We start from the raw sequence: 22,766 nt of genomic DNA on the forward strand, positions 1-22,766 counted from the left end.
GTTTGGTGTAAGTGACTAGCATGGGAAGCGGTCCCCTCCTCCCCCCGATCGCTCCCCCACGCTGCCGTGCAGTGATGTTCCAGGCACCCTGGTTCCAGGGACAATGTTCTACATATAGACGCCTGCCTATGTTTCTAACCCAAACCTGCGCGCACACATTTTCTATTGACCGTCACGCTCAGCACAGTCTGCACTTTCACAAAAGTCCTTATTTGACATTTATTTCTACCCTATACTGTTGTATACAGCCTGTTGATTCAACTGCTGCTTCTTTGGCGTTCAGGCCTCCCATTCTGCTCCTGGGGTATCTGGACCCTGACTGTCACAGCTTCTCCACCCTTCTCCCCACGGCCTTCTTGTGAAGATGAGAAAGCAGGAGAGGGCTGAACCCCGAGGGAAACTCATGGGAGGAAGCAGACAGCTAATAAAACCTACAATTGGTGAAGCAATTAAGGCTGATGGACTTGGTGCAACTTCCCCTTCTCGAAGCGGATACAAGAAGCTGTCTGATGCACAGGAACAGAAGAAGGAGAGGGCAGCTGTGAGGATCCAGAGGCCCATCCTATCACCAGCTAACTAGCCAGCTTTTAGCAGTTAGCACAAGGGGCCAGCCATGGAAAATGCACACATCAGACACATTGAGCTGCTGGGCTTTGAGAAAAGATTTTTTCCAAGCCAACATTATGTAAGTACTCAGATTACGTTACCGACCAGTAAACGGAAGGGTTTCTTTTCTTTAGGTATACTTTCCCTTGGCTGCGTTTCACCTTCAATTGTAAATAATACCTTGAAAGGGAACGTCTAAATGTTTTGGTGGAACTTGGGTGCTCTTCTGAGCTGAGAGACAGCAGGGCTGGGGCGTAGTTAGAAATATCTGTTCCAGACCTGAACGTCAGGGGAGTTTGGGTCCAGAGCTCAGCTGCTTGGCTGATTCCTGTCTTTGTAACAGGCTGAACCAAAATGAGGGGTACTCAGAACCAAGAACTTCAGGGCAAATCAGAACTGGGTTCTGTGGTGAACAATCTTCAGTAGCTTTAATATAGAGGGTGTCACTGGGGGGGGGGTTGATCACTTGCTACTTTAGAAAAGCAGTTCTCCTGGCTCCCCACTCTCCGTTTCTCATCAGTCTCTCTCTTGTTTTTCTATTCTTTCTCTAACCTCTCTAATCACTAATAGCGTGCTCTCTCTCTCTCTCTTTCTCTCTCTCTCCCGGTATACAAGAGAATTAGTCAAAATTTTTCAATGAAAATGTTTTTGAGTGGGGGAAAAAAGGCAGTTTCACTGTAATAAAAATGTTCTGTGACAACAGTGCCACTTTGATGAAATTTTCAGTTTTTTGATGAAAAAGATTTGAACCAAAATGAAAAAAATGTTGAAAATTCATCCTGAATTATTGGGGCGAGGGGTTTGAAAAATTTAAGGTAAATAAAATAGGAGTTTTCAACCAGTTCTAGGATATAATTTCTATATACACTTGCCACTTTTATTTTAGTTTTCATAATTTAATATTGCCTCTTCTCAACTTCCCCGCAGCTGAGCCACGAAAGGGTTGGCTGATTTTCTTCTGAGCGTCACAACAAAAGTTGTTCTTAAGAAGAGATATGAAAGAGGATGGGACTTTAGCCTCCTGGATCAGTCCTGGGGGGAATTCCATTAGTGAGAACAACGTGGAAAAAAGCATAGGGCTGTTTATGGGAGGAGTCTGGCACTGTTGGTGGTGAGAATGGAGCAGTAGGGGGAATCCTATGAATTGCTTTGTTTATAGGAAACTGGATCTTTGTACCAGCCTTTACTAGAACCTACTGTACTGTAGATGCTTGCTGAGTTTTCTGTGAATAGAGAAAAATGGGGATCATCAATGACACAGATTTGGAAATTATTTTTAGCTTGGTGTGTGTGTGCGTGTGCACGTGCGCAAACAAGAGTATCTTCCTGGCATCCATCTCTTGGAAAATGGTTCTTAAACAGTGATTGTTTCTACGTGGCGGTAAAAACTGGGGTCCCACAGAATAAATTGCAGAATCTGAACTCTGTTTGTTGTTCATTAGGTTTACATGTTCCTGGTGAAATGGCAGGATCTGACCGAAAAACTAGTCTACCGAAAATTTACAGAGATATATGAATTTCATGTAAGTCCATTCTTATTTTGCATTGGTCTGGCTTGCAGGGGCAGAGGGCTGGAGGGGCTTAAAAGGCAAAAACTAAGGCCAAATTCTGTCAGTTTTCGAGAGGGCCATGCAGGTGGGTCTGGTGTGGTTCTAAAGGCTTGAGGCCATATTCTGTCTGTCTAGACCTTTATAACAGGCTCATCACTGTGGTATGGGAATGCCTAAGCTTTGTATGCTGGGCAAGGGAAGCCGCACAGTGACTTCAATGAAAGTTGCACTTATGTTTTCAAAACCATAATATAAAGCTTGCAGCATTCACTCTCCAGCCTGGGCCAGCTGACCTCAGAGCATACCTGATCTGATTATCTCAGGAGAGGGATAGGAATTGACTGGCCAAGATACCCTTGAAAATGGTATCAGCCGGTTAAGTAGCAGCCTTTGATGGGCTGATCTGGAAGAAAGCCCTTGGCCCTTTTGTAGCCCCTTCCAAGAGGGGCTTTGCCATTCACCAGACCCAGGAATCTGGAACTGATTTTCTTTCTACAACATTTTCCTTCCGTGACAGGAGAAGTTAAGCTGGATACAAACTGCCCTAGAGAGAACGGGTTGCTACAAGATACAGAAATCCTATTCCAGGGCTTCCTGGGAGAGTGGCTTCTCTAGTTCAGCATCTGCCAGCTGCACACACCAGAAAAGCCATCTGTCACTGCAGTATATTGAAGGTTTCAGGTTCACTTAATCGTGAATATCGTTTACCCATCTGTAACACTGGGATAACAACCCTTCCCTTTCGCTGACAGAGTATCGTGAAGCTTTATTACTGTTTGGAAAGTATTCAGTCTTCAGATGGAGGGCAGACTATTATTTGATGATTATTTCTTTGCCTTTATTTACAATTTGTACTAAGAACTCAATGCTAAAGGGTAACATTTTCCCATTTTCAAAAGAGTGTTAGGAGCCAAAGTCTCGTGGGAAGTCAGTAGGACTTCGGCTCCCAAGTGCCTAAAAGTCACTTCCGAAAATGGGACCGGGCTCCTTAGGCACTTCTGAAAATTTGACCTAAAGTCCTTTTATTGGTGCCCAATCCTACAAGGGGCTGAGTGCCATCCATTCTCAGGATCCGACCTTTTAATGCTAGCTACCTGGTTTGTCCGCACAATCAGATAGTTAACTGTCTAGGTGCTAGAAAACAGGCTTGCAAAATTGAGCTGTCTATTGGATGCACAGTCAGGGGTCAAGCTGAGGTCTTTGGAAAACCAGGGCCGGAGTCTCTTCTGCAGATGTCATCCCTCTGAGCCCAAGGAATGAACACTCTAGGAGTCTGATTGCCTGGATATGCTGAGTGGACTGTGTGTCTAATGCTGGTTTCTCTTCTCATGCTAGAAATCTTTGAAGGAAATGTTTCCCATCGAATCTGGGGACATCAACCCTGAGAACAGGATCATCCCTCACTTGCCAGGTAAGTGGATGCGTAGAGCAGCCAGTCTTTTCAAAGCAGGAAGCCGAAATGAAAAGGGATGGCAGCCCCTCTGTAATTTGTAATACGGCCACCCACCACACACCGTGGTCGTCAGTGGGGATATGACCAGAAACCTTCAAAAGTATAAAGTAACTCCATGCAGCAAAAAGTGGCATAAATGCTCCTGAAGTGGTACATTAACGTGCACCCATTTTCAGTCCCAGGCACTTCTCACTCTTGGAATCTAGTGATGATGTGAGTGACTGCTGTAAAGACACCTGTCATCCTGAGCGATATTCTTGGCAGGCAGAAAGCTGTCTAGCTCCCGTGGCTAGTTGCTAAGGCAGTTGGAGTGGGGAGATCTGGGTTCCAGTCCCAATCTACAGCAAGTCTCTGTGCCTCAGTTTCCCCCCACTGTAAAATGGGGATAACGCTACCTATGTAGGTCACAGAGTGATTATGAAGGTGAATTCATGAATACTTCTGAGGCAATGAATGCATAGAAATAGTCCATTAATACTTCCTTGGGCTTATCTGAGTGCATAAGTGAAGCTGGATTAGAACCCAATCAAGCTTGCACTGAAATCAAGAGGCATTTGCCCGTGGACTTTATTGAGAGCTGGATTTGGTACTAGCCTCTATCACTGATTTAAGTAGCCTTTAGGTAAATGCAAATATACTAACTACTGTAGGTTGGGGAATGCCCTCAGAGGCCCCACTGTGTTTCCCAGCTGTCGTTTCTGAAAGATGATTTCACTTATCTTAATTACTGTAATAGCTGTGGTGGATGGGGTGATCTTTTTCTGTCAGTGTTTGTTCCTCATATTTAAGGGATTGCGTCATAAAAAATAGAGCAACACCCGACATCTGGTCAATTTGAGTGAGCGGTAAAAGGTGGTGATAGTAAAGGGAAGGACAAAGTGGCATGTTCATCTGCATCCTGGCCTGGCACATGAAAATTCTTGGCTCTGTTGCAAAGTTGTTGCTATGGTCAGACCGTAGTTGCTGTGCCTTGATTCTGCTGAAATGGCCCAGGAACAATAATATATATCTGAGGAAGTCGGAAGATCCACCAGCACAGTCAGCAGAACTTGTTGTCATGTTCATAGCTACACGGGTGAAACACAGGAGTCACTCAAATTACGAATTAAATCCATTCAGACTTTTCGGAGTTACATAAACAGGACAAATTCTTTGTTCCACTTTTCTAAAGAAACTGAGGAAATTCTCAGACAAAAAACATCATTAAGAAATCGTTAATAGACAATATGTGGGGAACCACAGCTATTTGCAGTAGCTGAAGTGGTGGCCTGTTGTCTTACATATTGCATATACGTGTGCAAAATAAACAGCAGGAAACCTTTCTCAGTGGTAGCATTCAAAGAAGTCATTGAAGAGTTACTGTTGCCACAGCAATCTGGCCCAGTAATCAATGGACAGTCTTGAATTTGTAAGAAGCCTCGATAAGGTGCTGTGTGTTGTACAAGACACCAAAGGAATATAGCTCTGACCCAGAGAGTTTGAAGTCTGATGTGTTTTGTCTGTGCAAGGATAGGGATGAAGTTACTAGTACGGCAGTAACAGCTGAGAATGATGGGAGCTGCTGGGCATTGAGCAAATCTGAACCTTCGGTTAGATGCCTAAATAGGAGCTGAGCTCTTTGGAAGTGTGAGGAGGGAAATATAATCCCTGGATAGGAGATAATACAGGTTTATAGGCAGGTACCCTACAATTTAGAGGGGGATTTTCTTGGCTTCCAGTTACACAAATAAACCACAGATTCCTATAACATTTGACAGTGAGGTACCGAGGTGACCGATCTACATTGAGAGAGATTCATTCTCTCAGGGGAAATGAATGTCTAAATGCAAATTACACCCCTGTGTAGCAGTGCTGAGATGTATGACTCTCTGCCTGTCACCTGAACTCAGTAACTAGCAGTATATTTATAGTGTTGATTTGCCTAAATGCAAGCAGGAAGAGCACGTACTAGTTTAGATTTGAGGAACTGAAAGAATTCCCTTTGTTCATGGGTGAAGTTACTGGGTGCACTGGATTGTAGTTGATGCATGGACCTGTGTTCTGCAGAGCAAACAAGAAAATGTACAGGTCATTTCATTATCTAATACAAACGTGCTGGGTGAGGTGACATAGTGAAAGAACTGCAGAAAGCTTCGTTTGCTTCCATTGTCTCCACAGTTCAACTCCCCACCTTTTTTCCCTCCGGTATGAACAATCTTTAAACCACATAATATTTAACAACAAAGCATAGGTCAGGTTGAGTAATTAGTTTCACCTATCCACTCCTGCTCGTCTTCTGGGTTGAGAAGGTTTTTTTCCACCAATTGATTAAATTGGTTTATTTAATCCCAAAGGTGTAGGCTTCTGTTCAATAGGTGTAGGGCTTCTCTTAACAGGGTCATCTCCTATCGCTAAGCCTGTGGTGTGATTACACTGCTGTTAGCAATACAGGGCAATTCAACTGAATGCGGAAGTGAGAGGAAGTATGTCCCAGTGGTTAGAGCATAAGCTAGGACTCAGAACATCCAGGTTCAGTTTCCTGCTCTGCTACAGACTTCCTGGGTGAGTTTAGAGTTACTTAAGCCTGGTCTACCCTGGGAATTTACATCAGTATAGCTACGTATTTCAGGGGTGTGAAAAATCCACACCCCTGAGAGGGACAGCTATAGTGACCTAAGCCTGGTGTATACAGTGCTAGGTCAGCAGAAGAATTCTTATGTTGATCTAGCTACCCCCTCTCAGGGAGGTGGATTACCTATGCCGACATGAGATCCCTCCCATCAGCGTAGTGTCAAAGCTGCAGCAGTGCCGTTAGCCTTCCCCTTAGCTTCTCTGTGTGTCAGATCTCTGCCTGTCAAACAGCGATAATAGCATGGTTCTACGGCACAGGGAAGTTGTGAAGGCAGAGACACGGGGCAATTTAATTGAGTGTGGAATGGACAGGAAGGATGTCCCAGCGGTTAAGGCACTAGGTAGGACTTGAGAGAGCCAAGTTCAGGTCTCGGTTCTTCTGCAGTCTCCCTGGGTGACCTTGGGCACGTTACTTAGGGCAGGTCTATGCTTAAAATGCTGCATCGGTGCAGCTGCGCCACAGTAGCGCTTAAATGAAGATGCTCCTACAGCGATGCAAGAGCTTCTCCCATTTGCATAGTTAATCCACCTGCCTTAGAGGCAGAGGCTATGTTGCCAGGAGAAACTCTCCCGTTGACATAGCGCTGTCTACACAGGGCTCACTCAGTATAACTACGTCACTCGGAGGGGGGGGGGATTTTTCGCTGTGGTTGGACTAGATAACCTCCTGAGGTCCCCTCCAACCCTAATCTTCTATGATTCTATGAAGTAGTTATACCGAGATAGGTCTGGTCTCTCTGTGCCTCCATTCCCTATGTGTAAATGGGGATAACAGGTTTCCCTCTCTCAGAGGGTTGTTGGGAGGGTAATATGTTGTTATGGGCTGGGTGAAACCTTGTAATAGGCTGAATCGAAATGATGCGTGAACACACCTTTCACTTGAAATAGTTGTAAGAAACACTTCAAAGGCCACCTCTAAAACAAGCCTGATAGAATCTGCCCAGAAACTAGCCCCAGCTAGCTGGAAGAGTCCACTGGCTCTTGTGCCCAGGTGTGGAGGGGAGGGGGACAGGAGCTGTAATGGTACTGGCATGCCGCCGTAAGAGCGCTTGTGTAGCCGCGTTATGTCGACAGGAGAGAGCTTGTCTGCTGATATAATAAAACGAGCGCCGGTAGCGGCGTCTCCTGCCGACACAGCCCTGTCCACACAAGCGCTTGTGCCAGCAAAACTAATATTGCTCAGGGGTGGTTTTTTCCCACACCCCTGACCGGCAAAAGTTTTGCCGGCATAAGTGCCAGTGTAGACAAGGCCTTACTGATAACTGTGGGAGTTGTTCAGCATTTTCCCTCATCCAGGACTGTGCCTGCTGATATAAGTTTGGGAAGCTGCAGCCTGCGTTCTGATAGTTAGAGAGGGAGGGTATCTCTCCGCCTCACATAAAGGAAGCGGACCATAAATGAAGGCTGGCAGCTTTGTTTTATCTCTTCACCCATAAGAAGCTGAGGTGGGCTTGCTCCGCTGATGGATGTGGGGATTACTTTACAGCTCCACAGAGCTAATATGGGTCTTTTTGTTGCGATCTGTACTGCTCTCTTTGTCAGCCTGTTCCCATGTGGGAGCTGGGGGCTGGAAGTAATTTCCTCCCAATAGTACTGTCAAATAGTACAAAGCTGCTGTCTGTCTGTCTTCACTGCGGAGCTTCTGCTTAGATCAGAGGTTTGCAACTGCACTGAGCTTCCTCTGCTGGGTTGACAAAATGAGGAACTGTATGCGCGGGTTGCAGAACTAATTAAAATTTACGTCTGTATTTACGATGAGTCTTTCATGATGTTTAGAAAGGATACGTTTTCCAAAGCACCATTGGGGTTTAGCTGCACGCTGCTCATTTGATGTCAGTAGTCAGCCCTGCTCTTGAAAATGTCCCCTGTGGCATCTCAGGAGCTTTGAGATGCTCCCGAACTCCTTTACCTTAGCAGCGACCAGGACGGCATCTGAAGAACAGTGACTATGGCTCAGAACCTTTGGAGCTCTAATCAGTTCTTTTTCAGGTTGATTTTGGGTATCTAGGTGTGGCAGCTGTAACCTCAGGGTATGGGCGACAGCCTGGGCAGCTCCACCAAAAGCTTAAATCGCAAAAAATAAGTCTCTCTGGTGTTGCTTTTTTCTAGCACCCAAATGGTTTGATGGCCACAGATCTACACAGAACAGACAAGGCACGTTGACTGAATACTGCTACACCTTGATGAATCTGCCACACAAGATTTCCCGATGTTCACACGTTCTGAACTTCTTCAAAGTCAGGCCGAGTGACTTGAACCCACCCACAGACAGCCAGTGAGTACCGCCACTTCCACAAGAACTCAGAGCATCTTAACCCCTTCAAAATCCAGTTTAGGGTTTTTTTCCCTATATGATCTGCTCTAGTTCAAACAGGTATTAATTTAGGAAAGTCCTGCGGCATGTGTTAGGCCGTGGGTCAGGCTAGAGGGTTACAATGGTCCCTTCCGGCTGCATAATCTATGAATCTAACTCAAACTGATGTTAAATTTGTAACGTGCACATTTCTATGCAACTTTCTTAAAGTTTTCTCAAGTTTGTCTTTACCTGTGTGAGAAGAGGACAAATTCTCACCCACTCAACTCTGTACAGCTGACGTTCTGATTAACGTGATCAGATTTCTTCTATTAATATAATATAATATAATATGAAACTAACATATAAGTAATGTGGATTTCTATTCTAAGCCCCATTTTTCAGGAAGTATTTCAGGCCTGACTTCTGCCCAAAGATGAGGTTATTTTCATTGTTGTAGTATATAGGAATTGGGTAGTATCTGTCTTCTAAGGGTATGTCTACACTGGAGCTGGAGGTGCAGTGTTGTTCGTCAGGGATATAAGCCCATGCTCAAGGTGATGCTAAATCTCTGCCTGCCAGAAGCCAGGAGGGGAAAACAGGAGTGGATCTTTCCAAATTGCCCTGTTCTTTAAACTCTTTCTGATGCTCTGTTTTGGCCACTGTCAGAGACAGGGTACTGGGCTAGATGGACCATTGGTCTGACCGAGTATGGCTGTTCTTATGCTATTTGTATGGAGGGAAGGGAAGGGAACCTTGTTGCTGATAGGAAACGGGAGAAAACAAAGAGTCAGCATCCACTGGCATTAAACTGACTTCCCTCTTGTTTATCTAGCATCAAGAAACCAGAGACCTTTTTAGTGCCAAAGGATTCCAAGAAAAATGCAGCAGGTAAGAAGAAACTGTTTGTTGTTATTCTAGTGCTGACAAGCATCCGCCCTGGCCACAGCAAGCACCCACTTCTGTCAGCACTGTGGGAAAACAGCTACCAAGTGTGAATAATCTCTAAGGTTGGATGGTGTACAGCTCAGTGACCGGCTTGCAGGGATAGCCCTGATAGGAGCGTCCTGACAGAGGGATTCTTGCCCCTCGGTACACTTGGGCTGGTGCTCTGCAAGGCAGTTCTCCTCAGCCGTGGAGCAGGAGGGGACGAGGAGCCGGCATCGCCCCAGCAGTGCCAGCTGCATACAGAGCAGCACGGCCATCTCCAAGGACACACTCTGGCCTCTCAACTGTAGGGTGGTTGTCGTGAACTGAGAAACTGCTCACGGAGTGGCGAGCGGCGGGCTCCACATCTGCAGGAAGGGAGGGGAGGCCCAAAGTGGCTCCATTACAGACCCACTGTGACACTAAGTGCCAGACTCATTCACCCTGGAGGGAGTCAACAGGGCGTCCCAGGCAGGCTCTCACCAAACTCTGGCTAACGCATTATACTGGAGGTTTCATTCCGATAGCACGGTAGCCACAATTCAGCACAGCACATATGCGCAGCAAGGATGGACTGAAACATGCTTAACCAGGGCCTTATGCAGCAGTAGCAGTATCTCTGGCTAGAACTAGACAGAAACCAAGTTCCTTTCTCTGTGCTTGGAGCACCCTTTAGAGACCATTGATACGCTGCCCCTGCGGCCCTTTCTCCCTGTGTACATAGTACATCTTCAGTCCAGGCGCCTCCCATGCATGACTGGAGAAGGAAGGTCTCTCTTTGTAAGGTTTCAAACTTTCATCATGGAGCTGCCCATCCCTTCTGCAAACCCCATCTCCCACTCGGCAGCCTGCTGGCAGTGGTGGATCTGTAGGCCAGTGCATGGTTTACAGGGCCATCTTAGCTGCTGTTGCATTGTTACTGCTGCTTGCAGAGGGTTTACTGTCAACAGGAGAACTGAAATCCTTGCATACTACCACACAGCAGAACCCGACTGCCTGGGGCAATGTTTGGTGACGGTTTATGCATAAGTGATAGCAACCAACGTTTTCTGGGACACTTATGCAGCATGCTAAATACCACTGCTTACAAATGAACACTTTGCTAGGAATATAATTTGGGGTCCTTACGCAGCTGTGGCTGTCTTGCTAGTGCAATTATAATCCTTGCTGTTCTTCTTGCTCCTTGCTAAAGGAACGCAAAGAGCATCGCAGCCTACGGCAGTGAAAACTCTTAGAGACACTTTCCACTGAGTTTCGGTGGCATTTCCCCAAGTTCTCCCCGTGGAATCAATAGAACTGTGCTGCATTACTGCTGGGTGGGAAGTGATTAAAGGAGCTCATGAAATCTTTCCCCACTTCTCTCTTGCAGACATTACTGGTCCCATCATCTTGCAGACGTACCGAGCGATTGCTGACTATGAGAAGAACTCCAGAACTGAGATGGCTCTGAAAACTGGGGACATGGTGGAGGTTGTGGAGAAGAGTGAAAGTGGTAAAGCCCATTTCTCTGGGAAGATGTGCTCCTGCTGCAAAGTTCAGGGCTGATCAGATCTAGCTTGTTGTTTCAGTCCATCCGTAGAGATGAGGATTTTGTTTTGGCCTATCTCTAGTTCTTTAGAGCCCCTTTCACAGAGATAGCGTGGCCTAGTGGGTTGGGAACAGGACTGAGTGCTGAGGGTGCTTGGGTTCCATTCCTGGCTCCTTTGGTGACCTTAGACAGCAGAGATCAAATGGGAGAGGCAACGTGCCTTTCCAATCCCTTTGGGCTGTTAGGATATCAAGAACCGCTGGGGTGGAGGAATCTCTGCACCCACTAGGGAGGCCTCTATGCTAGGGGTATACTCAGGGAGGCCTTCTGGCTGCGTGGCGGCCACTGTCATATCCTGGTGCAACCACAGCAACACAGCTACAGCGCAGGGAGGAATTCCTTCCAGAGCGTCTGTAAATCCGAGCTCCTGCCTCTTTCCTGCAGGGTGGCTGAATTAGTGAAAGCTTGTGTGGTGCTTTATACCCGCAACGTACTATACGTGTAGACGGGAAGCTCTTTGCGGCAGGGGCCATCTTTTTGTCCTGTGTTTGTACAGCGCCTAGTGCAGTGGGGCTCTGGTCCAGGCCAGGGGCGCCTAGATGCTCCTGCAGCGCAAATAAATAATAATGTTGTAATAATTAAGTGAGGATCCGTATATCAAAATTCAACATGTTTTAAGGAATTCCCTGCCCTAGGCATGGAAGCTGAGAGCAAACATATATAAAGGCAGCAAGCTCTCCGTGACTACCACCCTGCTTGCAGTGGGGAGGACAGCACCACATGCATTCACATGACAGGCTGTGATGAAATCCTTGAAAGCCCCATGACTTGTTGGGTGAGTCTGGTGCCCAGTGAGGAAATAACATTCGAATGTCAGGATCCGCATGGTTACAAAACAAAAGTCAACTTCCCGTCTTGTATTTTCATGCTGATTGACACAAAGAACCACTTCTAAACCATGTTATACGGGAGCTTCCCAGGGAAACACCGACTGCTTCCTGCTCTGAACAGTCAGGTCACTGTGAAGTATTTACAGGCAGATGCATGACTTATTTGTACATACACAGTAGCCTCTTTATCCCGCTGGTCCCTACAACAGCCCTTCCCACCTTCCACTACTTTACACTCCATTGCCTTCCACACTGACTCCTTAATGACCAGTCCAATAGTCAATTAAAAAATCCAGGGTTTGGATTTTGTTACATGGCCTTCAGTGTTTTCTAGAATGTTCTGGAACAGCCACTTCGGTAAACTTCCAAGTGTGAACAAGCCCGTAGGAAATCTTATCAAATCTGCTAGGCTTGGAGATAATCCTGGTTATGCTGCTGACACTTCATTGATAGGAGAGGCCCACCGCAACCCCTCGAAACGAATACCAAGGGTTTTATCCTCCACCATGCTACTGACTCTGTCACCTTGAGGGAGGAGTCACTTAACCTCTCCGTTTCTCTCTTTCCCCTCTCTGTCCAATGGGGTTAATGACGACTCCCCTCATTCAACAGCCTGGGTGTGAGTTTATTTGCAAAGTATTTTGAGGTGCATCCTGCAGAGTACAAGGCATTCTCATGAATGGTATTGACCTCTGTGCTGTTTGCTGCTGGCTTTGTTACAGGCTGGTGGTTCTGTCAGATGAAGAACAAACGTGGCTGGGTCCCAGCTGCTTACCTGGAGCCTATGGACGGTCCTGATGAATCTGAAGAGCAGGATCCTAACTATGCAGGTAAAAAACCCAACACCACCCCAATAGATCCACACTCGATATCTCCTCCATGTTCCTGACATGGACTTTGGAGTAACCCCAGAAGTAACTGCACTAAGATGATCCATCTCAGATTTTACAATGAGCCAGTCATGTGCTGGGGCTGGACTTCAGGAGCAGAGCCAGTGCTGTGTGAATTCCCATGCAGTGGCAGCATGGAGTTTAGGTATCTCACTGCTGACCTCAGGAGCTTCCAGGAAGCTGAGACCCCCCACCCTAGATGATTGCTTTGCTTCTAGGAACTGCGGCACGTTCTCCTTTATATTTTTGCCGGTGGCTACTATGCGAGGGGTTGCATGTATATTTCATTAATGGTGAGTACCTAAACTTGATGTAGTGTGGAGCCTCAAGAAGGAGGGAGGCAGGAGAAGGTCAGATATGCTGCAGATATCATGCTTTCTAGTTCCCAGACTGACTAGCACAGGCAGGATATCTCCACGCCCTGGCCTGGAATCAGCACACATGAAAGAACCTTTTTTTGGTAACATTTTTTGTTTATTAACGGCCAGCATTCATTCCCACAAAGGCATATCTCACTCAACAGAGGAAAGTTATCATTGGCCCATGTTTCTCTGCTCTGACGTCCTATTTTGGTGCTTTTTGAAAGATTGTGCCTTGATCCTCATGGTGTGCTTGGAACCTTGAATTAATGCGCTATGATTCAGCACTGCTAAATTTGACGGCATCGAACTAGGCTGGAGGCCTGGTCGTATTGGCTAAAAACTAGAGAGGGGCCCAAATCAAAGCCCAGCACTTGAACCTCCCTAAAATTTGGTGAAGTCCAGATCTGGATCCAAACGATGCAGCTTAGAGTCCCAAAGCATCCTGGGTCTTGTTTAAAATAGGATCAATTTTTTGGGTGTCGTCTCTGTCATTCCAGAGCCTTGTTCTGGATCATTGAAGAGGTCTGCCTCGGATGTTAACACCTAATACATCTTTTAAGCTGTCTTTGTTTCTATTCTCTTGTGCTCAGGGGAGCTCTATGTTGTCAGAAAAGGCTACGCAGCTGCTGAGGATGATGAGCTGACACTGAAAGAAGAAGACCGCATACAAGTTATCCATAAGCTACTTGATGGCTGGTGGGTTGTCAGGTAAGAGAAATCCAAGTCACGTATCCGGATACATGGGATTTGGCTCTTTGGGCCACGGGGGGAGGGACAGAGAGAGAGACAGAACCTGGGCCATTAAGTCTAATTACCAACATGAATGATAGGGTTATTCTTATAGATGAGGCTGGTAGCATCACCCATTATTAAGGTTGGCTAACACTTCCCACTATGAGACCCTGTTTTCAGTTGTTTATAACTTTGCCAAACTTTAACCATCTGGGCTGAAATTTGCCATGCCAAGTGTCTGCCTCTGACTGATTTTTTGGGGGTGAGGGGAGGGGAATTTCACCGCAAACATTCAGCTGTTCCCGAGAATGGAGGCTGGGGAAAAAATACATTGATGTCCCTGTTGTAAACTATTTGGGAGACCTTGTCCTTTGAAAAGCTCCAGTGCCCCCATGCTTTGGAGCAGGGCCTTGAAATGTATGTGGCCTTTGTGTCAGGAACATGCCTTTTGTCATCCCCATGACAAATTTGGCCATGTTATAATAAGCCTTTCAAAAACGGCAGTTTGCACTTGCTCAGTGGAGACTTGCTATAGCACAGCTAAAACTCCTGACACTCCTGTTCACAGTGAGTGTGTTCCAGCCTCGTCTGAGCAGGACTTCCCCACCTTTTTCCCCTCTGCTGTGGGTCACGCTGGGGCCAGGCATAGGAACGGAAAGCAGGGAGGCTGTCTTCAGTATTCTCAGTAGCCCTGCTACTGGCACCAAGTAGCATGGAGGAGAAAGCTTTCTGACTTGCCTGCAGATGGGAAAAGTGCCTGGGGAAGGGGGGGTAACAACACACAACTGGGGCTGGTGGCTGGGAGAGGGAGGCTGGGACCTGCTGGTCAAGGAAAATGGGTCAAGGTGGAAGGTGCAGAGTCAGATCTCACACAGAGGCAGAGTTCAGGGGGAGAACTGAGACTGGCTGGGCAGAGAGCCAGGGTGAGGAGCCATAGGGAAAAGAGCCCCTAGGGAAAGTAATAATTCTATCTTCAGAGAAGGGTTTGAATGTTGCACAGTAAACAAGGCCCGGCACCACATGTTTGAACAAGGAAGAGAAAACACAGTATTAAATAGCTGTTTGTTATGAGCAGCACTGTCCATCCCATGAGGCAGGAGGCCTGTGGAAATATAGGATGTGAGCCCATAATTATGGACTGTATCCTAATGCATATGCATAACATTATCATCTTACTTAGCACATTACAGCCTTTCTAACAGTACCTGACATGGCATATCTCACATGGATTATTATGTTTTTGACATACTGATGTTAAATAATATAATAAATGCTCCCCCTCCCCCTCCCCCCCGCCCCAGTCCAGCCAGCATGACACAGAGTATTGTAACTGTCTGGGGGGTGGGGAAGGGGAGTCATCTGTTTGTTATAGCAATCTTGGCGCAGGGCATTTTCTGCTATTGCTAATCAGCTGGGTTGTCCCAGACAGCATCAGGGGCTCCCCGCTGGTCTTTAAGCCTCAGGAGATGCTTTGTGCCTTAATTGTTATTGCTTAAATAAAACCGATGCTTTAAGACACCGTGAGCTATGTTTTAAAGGCTTGGTGCAACTCCCATTGGAGTCAATGGAATTTAGATCAGGCTTTAAAAAATAGGAGCCATTTCTCAGTGTAGCAATGATCTTACCCACTCCTTCTGTGGAATCAAAAAAATCTCGGTGCGGTATCTGCAGGCAGGTTGTGAGATGGAGGAGAAGAGTGGACAGGTTCTTTTGTCAACTGTCACCACCACTAGACCACCAGAACTGCTAAACTGCCGGGAGGATAGATTCCTAGATTCCAAGGCCAGAAGGCACCATTGTGACCAGCTAGTCTGACCTTCTGTATAACACAGGCCAGAGAACTTCTCCCAAAGGAATTCCTAGAGCAGATCTGTTAGAAAAACATCAATCCCGATTTAAAAATTCTCAGTGATGGAGAATCCACCATGACCCTTGGCAAATTGTTCCACTGATTTGGATAGACATGCTGCAGTGATGACAAAGGAGCTGTATGTGTAAGTGATGTTGTTTTGCAACCCAGGAAAGATGAAAACACCGGGTACTACCCCTCCATGTATCTGCAGAAATCTGGGGAAGAGAACAACCCTGTGAAGAATCAGATGAGAAACAGAGGCATCCCTCCTCGAAGGTAGGGTGGACAAAAAAGGGTCTGCTTGCCCCATGATGACAGTGTCATGAAATGAACTAAACTGTGGTTTGGAATACCCATTGCTTGCCCTAGAAATGAGGAACTGCCTAAGTGATATGTGAGGGAGGGTGGGGAAAGAGGGTTGTTAAAGGGCTTCCTTCCTGAAAACAAAGTGAAGGAACCAATCTTGCAAGATGCCTGCTGAGTAATCTCAATTCCCATTGACATTACTGGGAGATAAGGATGCTAAATTCTTTTCTGCCCAGGCCTATGCAGACTTCACTCAAACACGCTCTCTGTTCGGATTTATTTCTAGGTGTCCTTCTGCAGAGTTTCCTCTCTGGGGATAATTTTGTTTAATTTTAAAATTGGATTTTATTTTCTAACGGTGTTCATTGAATCTTTGAGAAGCGAGGAGAGATTTGACTAATTGGAGCTGCCAGACTAGCGCAAAATCCCTTCCATTGATTGAAAAGATAAAAGGCACAGTAATAAATCCCTGGTGCTGATGCAGCAACAACTGCTGGTGGAAAGTGCAGAACTGAACTCTCTTTAATTCTATGCCTCATCCCAAGGCAGGTTTCTTACATAATCTCCCAAATCCAGCTTGTGGGGTGATCCTGATCTGGTGTGAAGTGGAATAACTCCACCAATTTCCATGCAGATACATTGATTTACACCATGCGAGGAGCTAGACCTTCATGCTTCAACAGCAATGAGCATTGCATTACATGCAGTAAATATCTAGTCAAGCTATGATTTCTATAGGGCACCGGTCGCTGGAGATTCACTAAAGATATTACTAGTGAGGGATGAACCACAAAAAGTTTTGAGTTTGGGCTCAATTTGTATAAGCACCTGAAAACTCTGCTGTTCACTTGAATTAGCCAAGCAAAGTAGCCCTTGTAAGGTGCTCTACCTCTCCTTGTCAAGAAAATTGATTCTACTTATGGCAACTCTGAGATAAGTGCATCTAATTTCACAGCTGTGACGTGTGTTGAAATTTTAGGAGTGAATGAGGTAATGTAGTAATGGAGCATGAAGCCTCTTACACTTCGGTAAACAGTATGAACCCAGTGTGAAACCATAGCCGTGATAGATAATTGGCACCATCTGCTCAGAGCTGTTTGATGCACTGGTTATGAAAATGAGTTGGTCTTAGTTCAGATCTCACAAGAGAGGCGAACGCCTGCTCAGAATTCCCAGTGGCAGAATGCTATCTTGTTCCAGCTGGGAATCTGGCTCCATGTCTCTTTGTTTGTGTTTCTTTTAATTTTGTACAGTGCTTTACTTGTATGTGATGGGCGTAGCTCAGGAAACATGTTGAAAGCATGCTTCCTAAATCATGTAATCTCATATGTCTGTGGGCCAGGTTCTGATCCCACTGAAATTGATAGGAGTTTTGCCATTGACATCCAATGGACCAGTATTTTGGTGTGTGTATGTGTGTACTATGTATATATACCCTCCCACACACAATGTGAATTGTTATAATAAGCCATGAATGTCCTACAGTGGTGGTATATCGTAAACAATGCCTATCAATGGACATATGTGAGCGGTGTGGTCCAATGGATGAGTCAGGAGATATGGCGCTGCCACTCATCTGCTGTGTGATCTACGGCAAGGAACTGCTGCTTGCCTTCCTTTGCAATGTATTTTGAGATCGAAAGAAGAACTAAGCATTGTTGTTTACTGTAATTATAGCCTAGCTTCACACTTCCATATTCATTTTTAAAGCATTCATTCATAGCAGCTAGATGCTGCCTGACTAATTTTACACAATAAATCACATTAACCCACAGTCCTTTTGCCTGGAATAATCGAAAGCAATGATAGGCTAAATCAAATGAGAATGCTCTCATCAGGATAAGGCTCCGCTAGACCTACAAGAGGCGAGAGTTCCAGCAGTGGGGACCCCTAAGTAAGAAAACACAGGAAGTTAAAAGCTGAAAGATTCACTCTTTTTCTTCGCAGGTCGACTATCCGAAATGCCAAGAGTATCCACAACCAAAGCCGAAAGCAGATCAGCCAGGAGACGTACAGACGGAACAGCATGAAGCATAGAATGAAGACGACAAACGGCAATCTTCAGAACAAAACCAACACTATAAGTAAGTTTCAGTGGGATGGGCCCACTAGATTGAAAGCTTGTGCCATGTATGGCAGGGAGTGAGGACAGCTGTATCAAGGAAACCCTCTTGTGCATTAGGCCTCTGGGCTGGTGGACATCACTACACTTCCTAGTCCACCCACCACACAGCAAGTCCTTATGCCTTGCTGACGTTGCTCAGGGGTATTCGTGGCAATGAGAGAATCCACACCAGAGATAATAAAGGCTACATGATCTAATTTTGAGCTGCAGACTATCTTTTCCAGCAGTGCCAGGCAACCAAGTCAATACCAGGTCTCCAGACTGTAAGGAATGGCTACGGGTCAGATTTTCAAGGAGCAGAGCACATGCATCTTCCATTGCCTTTACGGATGGCAATGGGTGCGCAGCACTTATGAGAATCAGGCTACAAAGGAGTTGGGTTTATTCTCTTTAGAACAGTGTGGGCTGAAGGGATCTAGCAAAATTGTCTTCATTCTGAAATGGCCTGTTAAAGCTGATGGTAGTCAGTCTCTTGCAATCCTGACAAAGCAATCTATGAACAGTAAAGAGAGGACTGGGTTATAAATGATGTTATAAAGAGTTATAAATATATGGAAGAAGCAAAGGGGAAAGCCATTGAAGCAAAGAGCAGAGATGGAATGAGTTCAAGAGATGCGTAGGTTTGTTTCTGGAGTAGCAGGCCATTGAGAGTATGAAAAATCTGGGAAGTGGAAATAGGCTTGGCCCCAGAAGGGCAGGTACTAACCCCAAAAGGGCTTAAACGAATGATTTCCAATTTCTGAAGTGTCTTAAATGCCTGAAAATAATGGGAAGCAATGTATCAAAAGCCCAGTGATGCATTTGTGACATTCTTGGTAAATGGGAAGCTATACAAAGGTCTTGGAGCAACACAGCAAGCTAAATAGCACATTGAATTAGCCAGAGATTGGTCCACACCAAAACTGTGGATCCAGATTTTACAGATCCAAAGTTTAAGGCTAGAAGGGACCACCAGATCACCTAATCCGACCTGTATATCACAGGCCCCCTGCACACTGTACACAACAATCGAAATTAAACTGAAGCGTTACAGCCTTCAAGAGACTAGACTATTACGTGCCACAGAGAAAGCATAGGAGGGACCCTGGTGCACCAGTGCCTGAGACCCCTGCAATGGCAGGGAATTGATTGTGATAGACCCAGTTGAACCCAGCAAACAACCCGTGCCCACACTCTGCAGAGGAAGGTGAAACCCCCAACGTCACTGCCAGTTTGGCCTTGGTGAAAATTCCTTCCCAATCCCACATCTGGCGATCAGCTAGATTCTGAGCAAGAACCAGCCAGCTAAGCATCTGACTGAGAGAATTTGAAACTTGTTCCAAACTCTGCTTTGTCTGCAATTTGGTGAATCAAAAGGTAGTACTGGAATCTAAATGTGGTGACATCAGGCCCCTCAACTAGTAAAGGGTCTGATCCTACAAGGTACTGAGCACCTCAATAGAGCCACAATTTAGCAAAGAGCTTTAAGCATGTGTCCATCCCTGTTCAGCAAAACACTTAACCATGAGCCTGACTCCAAGCACCTGCTTGATTCCCATAGAACTCAATAGCAGGTGCTTAAAATTAAGTATGTGCTTAGTGCTTTGACTCAGGGGCTAACTGAGGGTGCTCAGCTCCTCTGAAGACACATGCCTCGCCTCATAGGATTGGGCCCGAATTTAGCAAATTATCCTATGATATAAGCGGGTGAAATTCTCTGGCCTGTGTTATACAGGAGGTCAGACTAGATGATTGGAATGGTCCCTTTTGGCCTTGATATCCATGAATAAAGCAAACCACAGAAAAATGTAGAAAGGAGGAAGGGAAAAATACCTTCCCCACATGGGAAGTTTTTGAATGCTTAGAACAAGAGAGTGAATGGTTTTAAGGGGGTTGATTATAACAAATCCCTTCCAGATTCTAAACCATTTTTTCAGCCCACATGTTCTCTTTAGAAGGAGCCAATTTAGTACTTGCTCCTGCATCCACTGACATCAATGGCATAGGATCAAACACTTACACTTGGATCAAAATTCAGTGGGAGTTGGACACCTAAGTCACTTGTCCTCCTCTGAAAGTCCCGGCCCAATATGCACAGGTGTTAAAATCGGCCTGGCATGGAACTTTCACATATTTTTGTCTTTTCGTTTATAGGGGAGGAAAATGAGTCCAAGGCCCAACCTGCCATTCCACCACGACCCAGTAAGGACCTGATCATGAATCGTTGTACAGAGAGCACAAAGAGCAAGATCAAATGATCCCACTGGAACAAAAATAAAGCTGATGCTTATTCTCTGCCAGGACTCCGTAGTCAGACTGGACAGTTCTTCTGGTGAATTTCGGCATCTCTAAAAGAGCAGCAGTCCTCATGAAATTTCTCCCAGCTACAGGTTATGGCACTTCAATTAAGGTTCCCGCATTAATTCAGTCTCTCAACAAATCTGTATTGTTCTAAATTGGATAGGCCAAATTTAGTCCTCATTTATACATGTGCAACCCCAGTGAATACAATGAGGCTGTACAGGTGCACCTGAGGACAGAATTTGGGAAGATATTCTCAGTAACGGATCATATTTTTTAAAGTTTACAATGAACTGCTACACATAATACAATGGTCAAGGCGCACTGATCATATGAGGTGTTGTGAACTCATTTCCCATTGACTTTTTCATGGTTAGATGAAGGTGCTCAGCATTCCATTTCATCAAGCCGTAAGAGAGGTTCTTAACTGATTCTTTCCCCATCATTTGTACATTGAACCTTGATGATATAGTTTGCACTGATAAGCTTGCTTTGTAATATAGGCATTTTTTGTGACTCTATTACTGTAAGGGACACACATGTAAAGTTAATATCATAGAACCTCAGAGTTATGAACACCAGAGTTACGAACTGACTGGTCAACCACACACCTCATTTGGAACTGGAAGTACACAATCAGGCAGCAGTAGAGACCAAAAAATACAGCAGTACTGTGTTAAACGTAAACTACTAAAAAATAAAGGGAAAGTGTACCAAAAAAAAAAAAAAAAAGTTGACAAGGTAAGGAAATTGTTTCTGTGCTTGTTTCATTTAAATTAAGATGGTTAAAAGCAGCATTTTTCTTTTGCAGAGTAACTTTTGAAAGATCTATTAAATCAATGTTCAATTGTAAACTTTTGAAAGAACAACCATAATGTGTTTTGTTCAGAGTTACGAACAACCTCCATTCCCAAGGTGTTTGTACTGTACATATATCTCTTTTAATCTTGTACATTGTTTTTCTAGCTAAACATGTCTATGATTTGAAAAGGCATTGTATGTGTGTAAAACATTCATATTGGCCAAATGACTAATTAATAAATAAGTCAGAGAAAAGAGCTGCTGAATTTCAGTCTCTCCTTCAGCCAAGAGACACTACATGCAATATGTAACGCAACTTTTCTTGAACAAGAGTTGCTGAAGAAAGGAAATCCTGACAGACCCTTCCCAACACGCAGTGGCTATTACACAGTGTGCTTAACAAAAGCCTCTTGCAAAAGATGTTAATATCAAAGAGGAAATTTGCTCTGGCAATCTAGGATAGCAATCTATGGTTGTAATTGTAAACAGACAACTTTTGCTGTGTGTCAAGGGCTGTTATGGTCTAACAAACAAAATTTGGCTCACTCTCACCTTCTAGTGGGGAAAGAGAAAATTGTAGAGACTATTTATTTGTATCAAATTTTAAAAACAGTGAGTTAGCCCCCTCAAAATCAACGGATTGTCTTAAAAGTCATGAGATTTTAATAAAACAATAAAGTTGACATTCTTTTTATTTGCCTTCAGCTTTTTGAGGCTTTAGGCTTTGGGTTTTCAAGCTTTTCTCTGCAACTAAGAAGGCTAGAACTGTACTTTGCTTTTTTCAATGAAACCTGAGATTGTCATGCAGTCATATGACTCCAGGAACTGGAGAGATAAGAAAAGCACCAAATATCCTGAGACTGGTGATAAAATGGGGAGAATTGGCAAAACTGCATGGGAGCACGTACAATTCTTAATTAGGGATGGGGAAGCTAATGTGCTAGGTGCTGTTTATACATATAAGGAAAAGACAGCTTACAATCTAAGTATGTAGGTCCTTTCTTCCCCACCCTATGTGTCTCTGAGAGGAAGCCAGTGGGACATTTTCAGTCTCTATTCAGTGTTTTTTCTTTCAAACAAACTTTTTTTTAGTGCTTTCCAGTGTTAGTTCCTCTCTGCCACACTGATTCCCAGTCTCTTCTTCTGAGCCGCCCTGGCCTCAGATGCCAGGAGCGAGAGGGGCCAGAGCGGGACCAGGGAAAAGATCAGTAGCGAGGTGTGGCTGGGAACCAGAGCGGCAGGGGCCACAGTCCTGGTGCAGTGATTGTCTATGTGAAAACTAAGCACGGGGCGGTGGGCGAGACAATGGACCGTGGGGTGCCTGGTGGAATGGAGACGGGGATGCCAGGGGCAGGTGGGCCCTTCAGCGCAGCAGGCCCCAGGCCTCCCTCCACTGCGCTAGGCAGCGCCCTCTGATCCCCTGGGACCATGTCCTGGCGGGACAACCCCACCGCTGCCCTGCATGCCATGGTGCCAGAGGAGAAGGGGCTTGTGCACCGGGGCCAGAGCAGCCCCAGGAGGCACCCAGGGCTTGGCTGGGGTGGTTCTGGCCCCTGCATGA

General features: G+C 45.5%; 1 protein-coding gene across 1 annotated transcript; it reads left to right on the plus strand.

The window, feature by feature from the left end:
* The first annotated feature begins 562 nt into the window (after window positions 1-562).
* NCF1 (neutrophil cytosolic factor 1) lies at window positions 563-21,425 on the plus strand. The gene is made up of 11 exons (XM_067537688.1): window positions 563-685; window positions 2,049-2,129; window positions 3,492-3,567; window positions 8,329-8,494; window positions 9,348-9,403; window positions 10,809-10,931; window positions 12,580-12,687; window positions 13,700-13,817; window positions 15,862-15,969; window positions 17,947-18,083; window positions 20,258-21,425. The coding sequence occupies exons 1-11, from the start codon at window positions 614-616 to the stop codon at window positions 20,359-20,361; spliced, it is 1,149 nt and encodes a 382-aa protein (XP_067393789.1). The 5' UTR covers window positions 563-613; the 3' UTR covers window positions 20,362-21,425.
* Window positions 21,426-22,766: the final 1,341 nt, after the last annotated feature.

The sequence above is a fragment of the Emydura macquarii genome, unplaced genomic scaffold (assembly GCF_026122565.2).
Source record: "Emydura macquarii macquarii isolate MOO-44397 ecotype Brisbane River unplaced genomic scaffold, CSIRO-AGI_Emac_v2 contig_450, whole genome shotgun sequence".
NCBI classification, from domain to species: domain Eukaryota; kingdom Metazoa; phylum Chordata; order Testudines; family Chelidae; genus Emydura; species Emydura macquarii.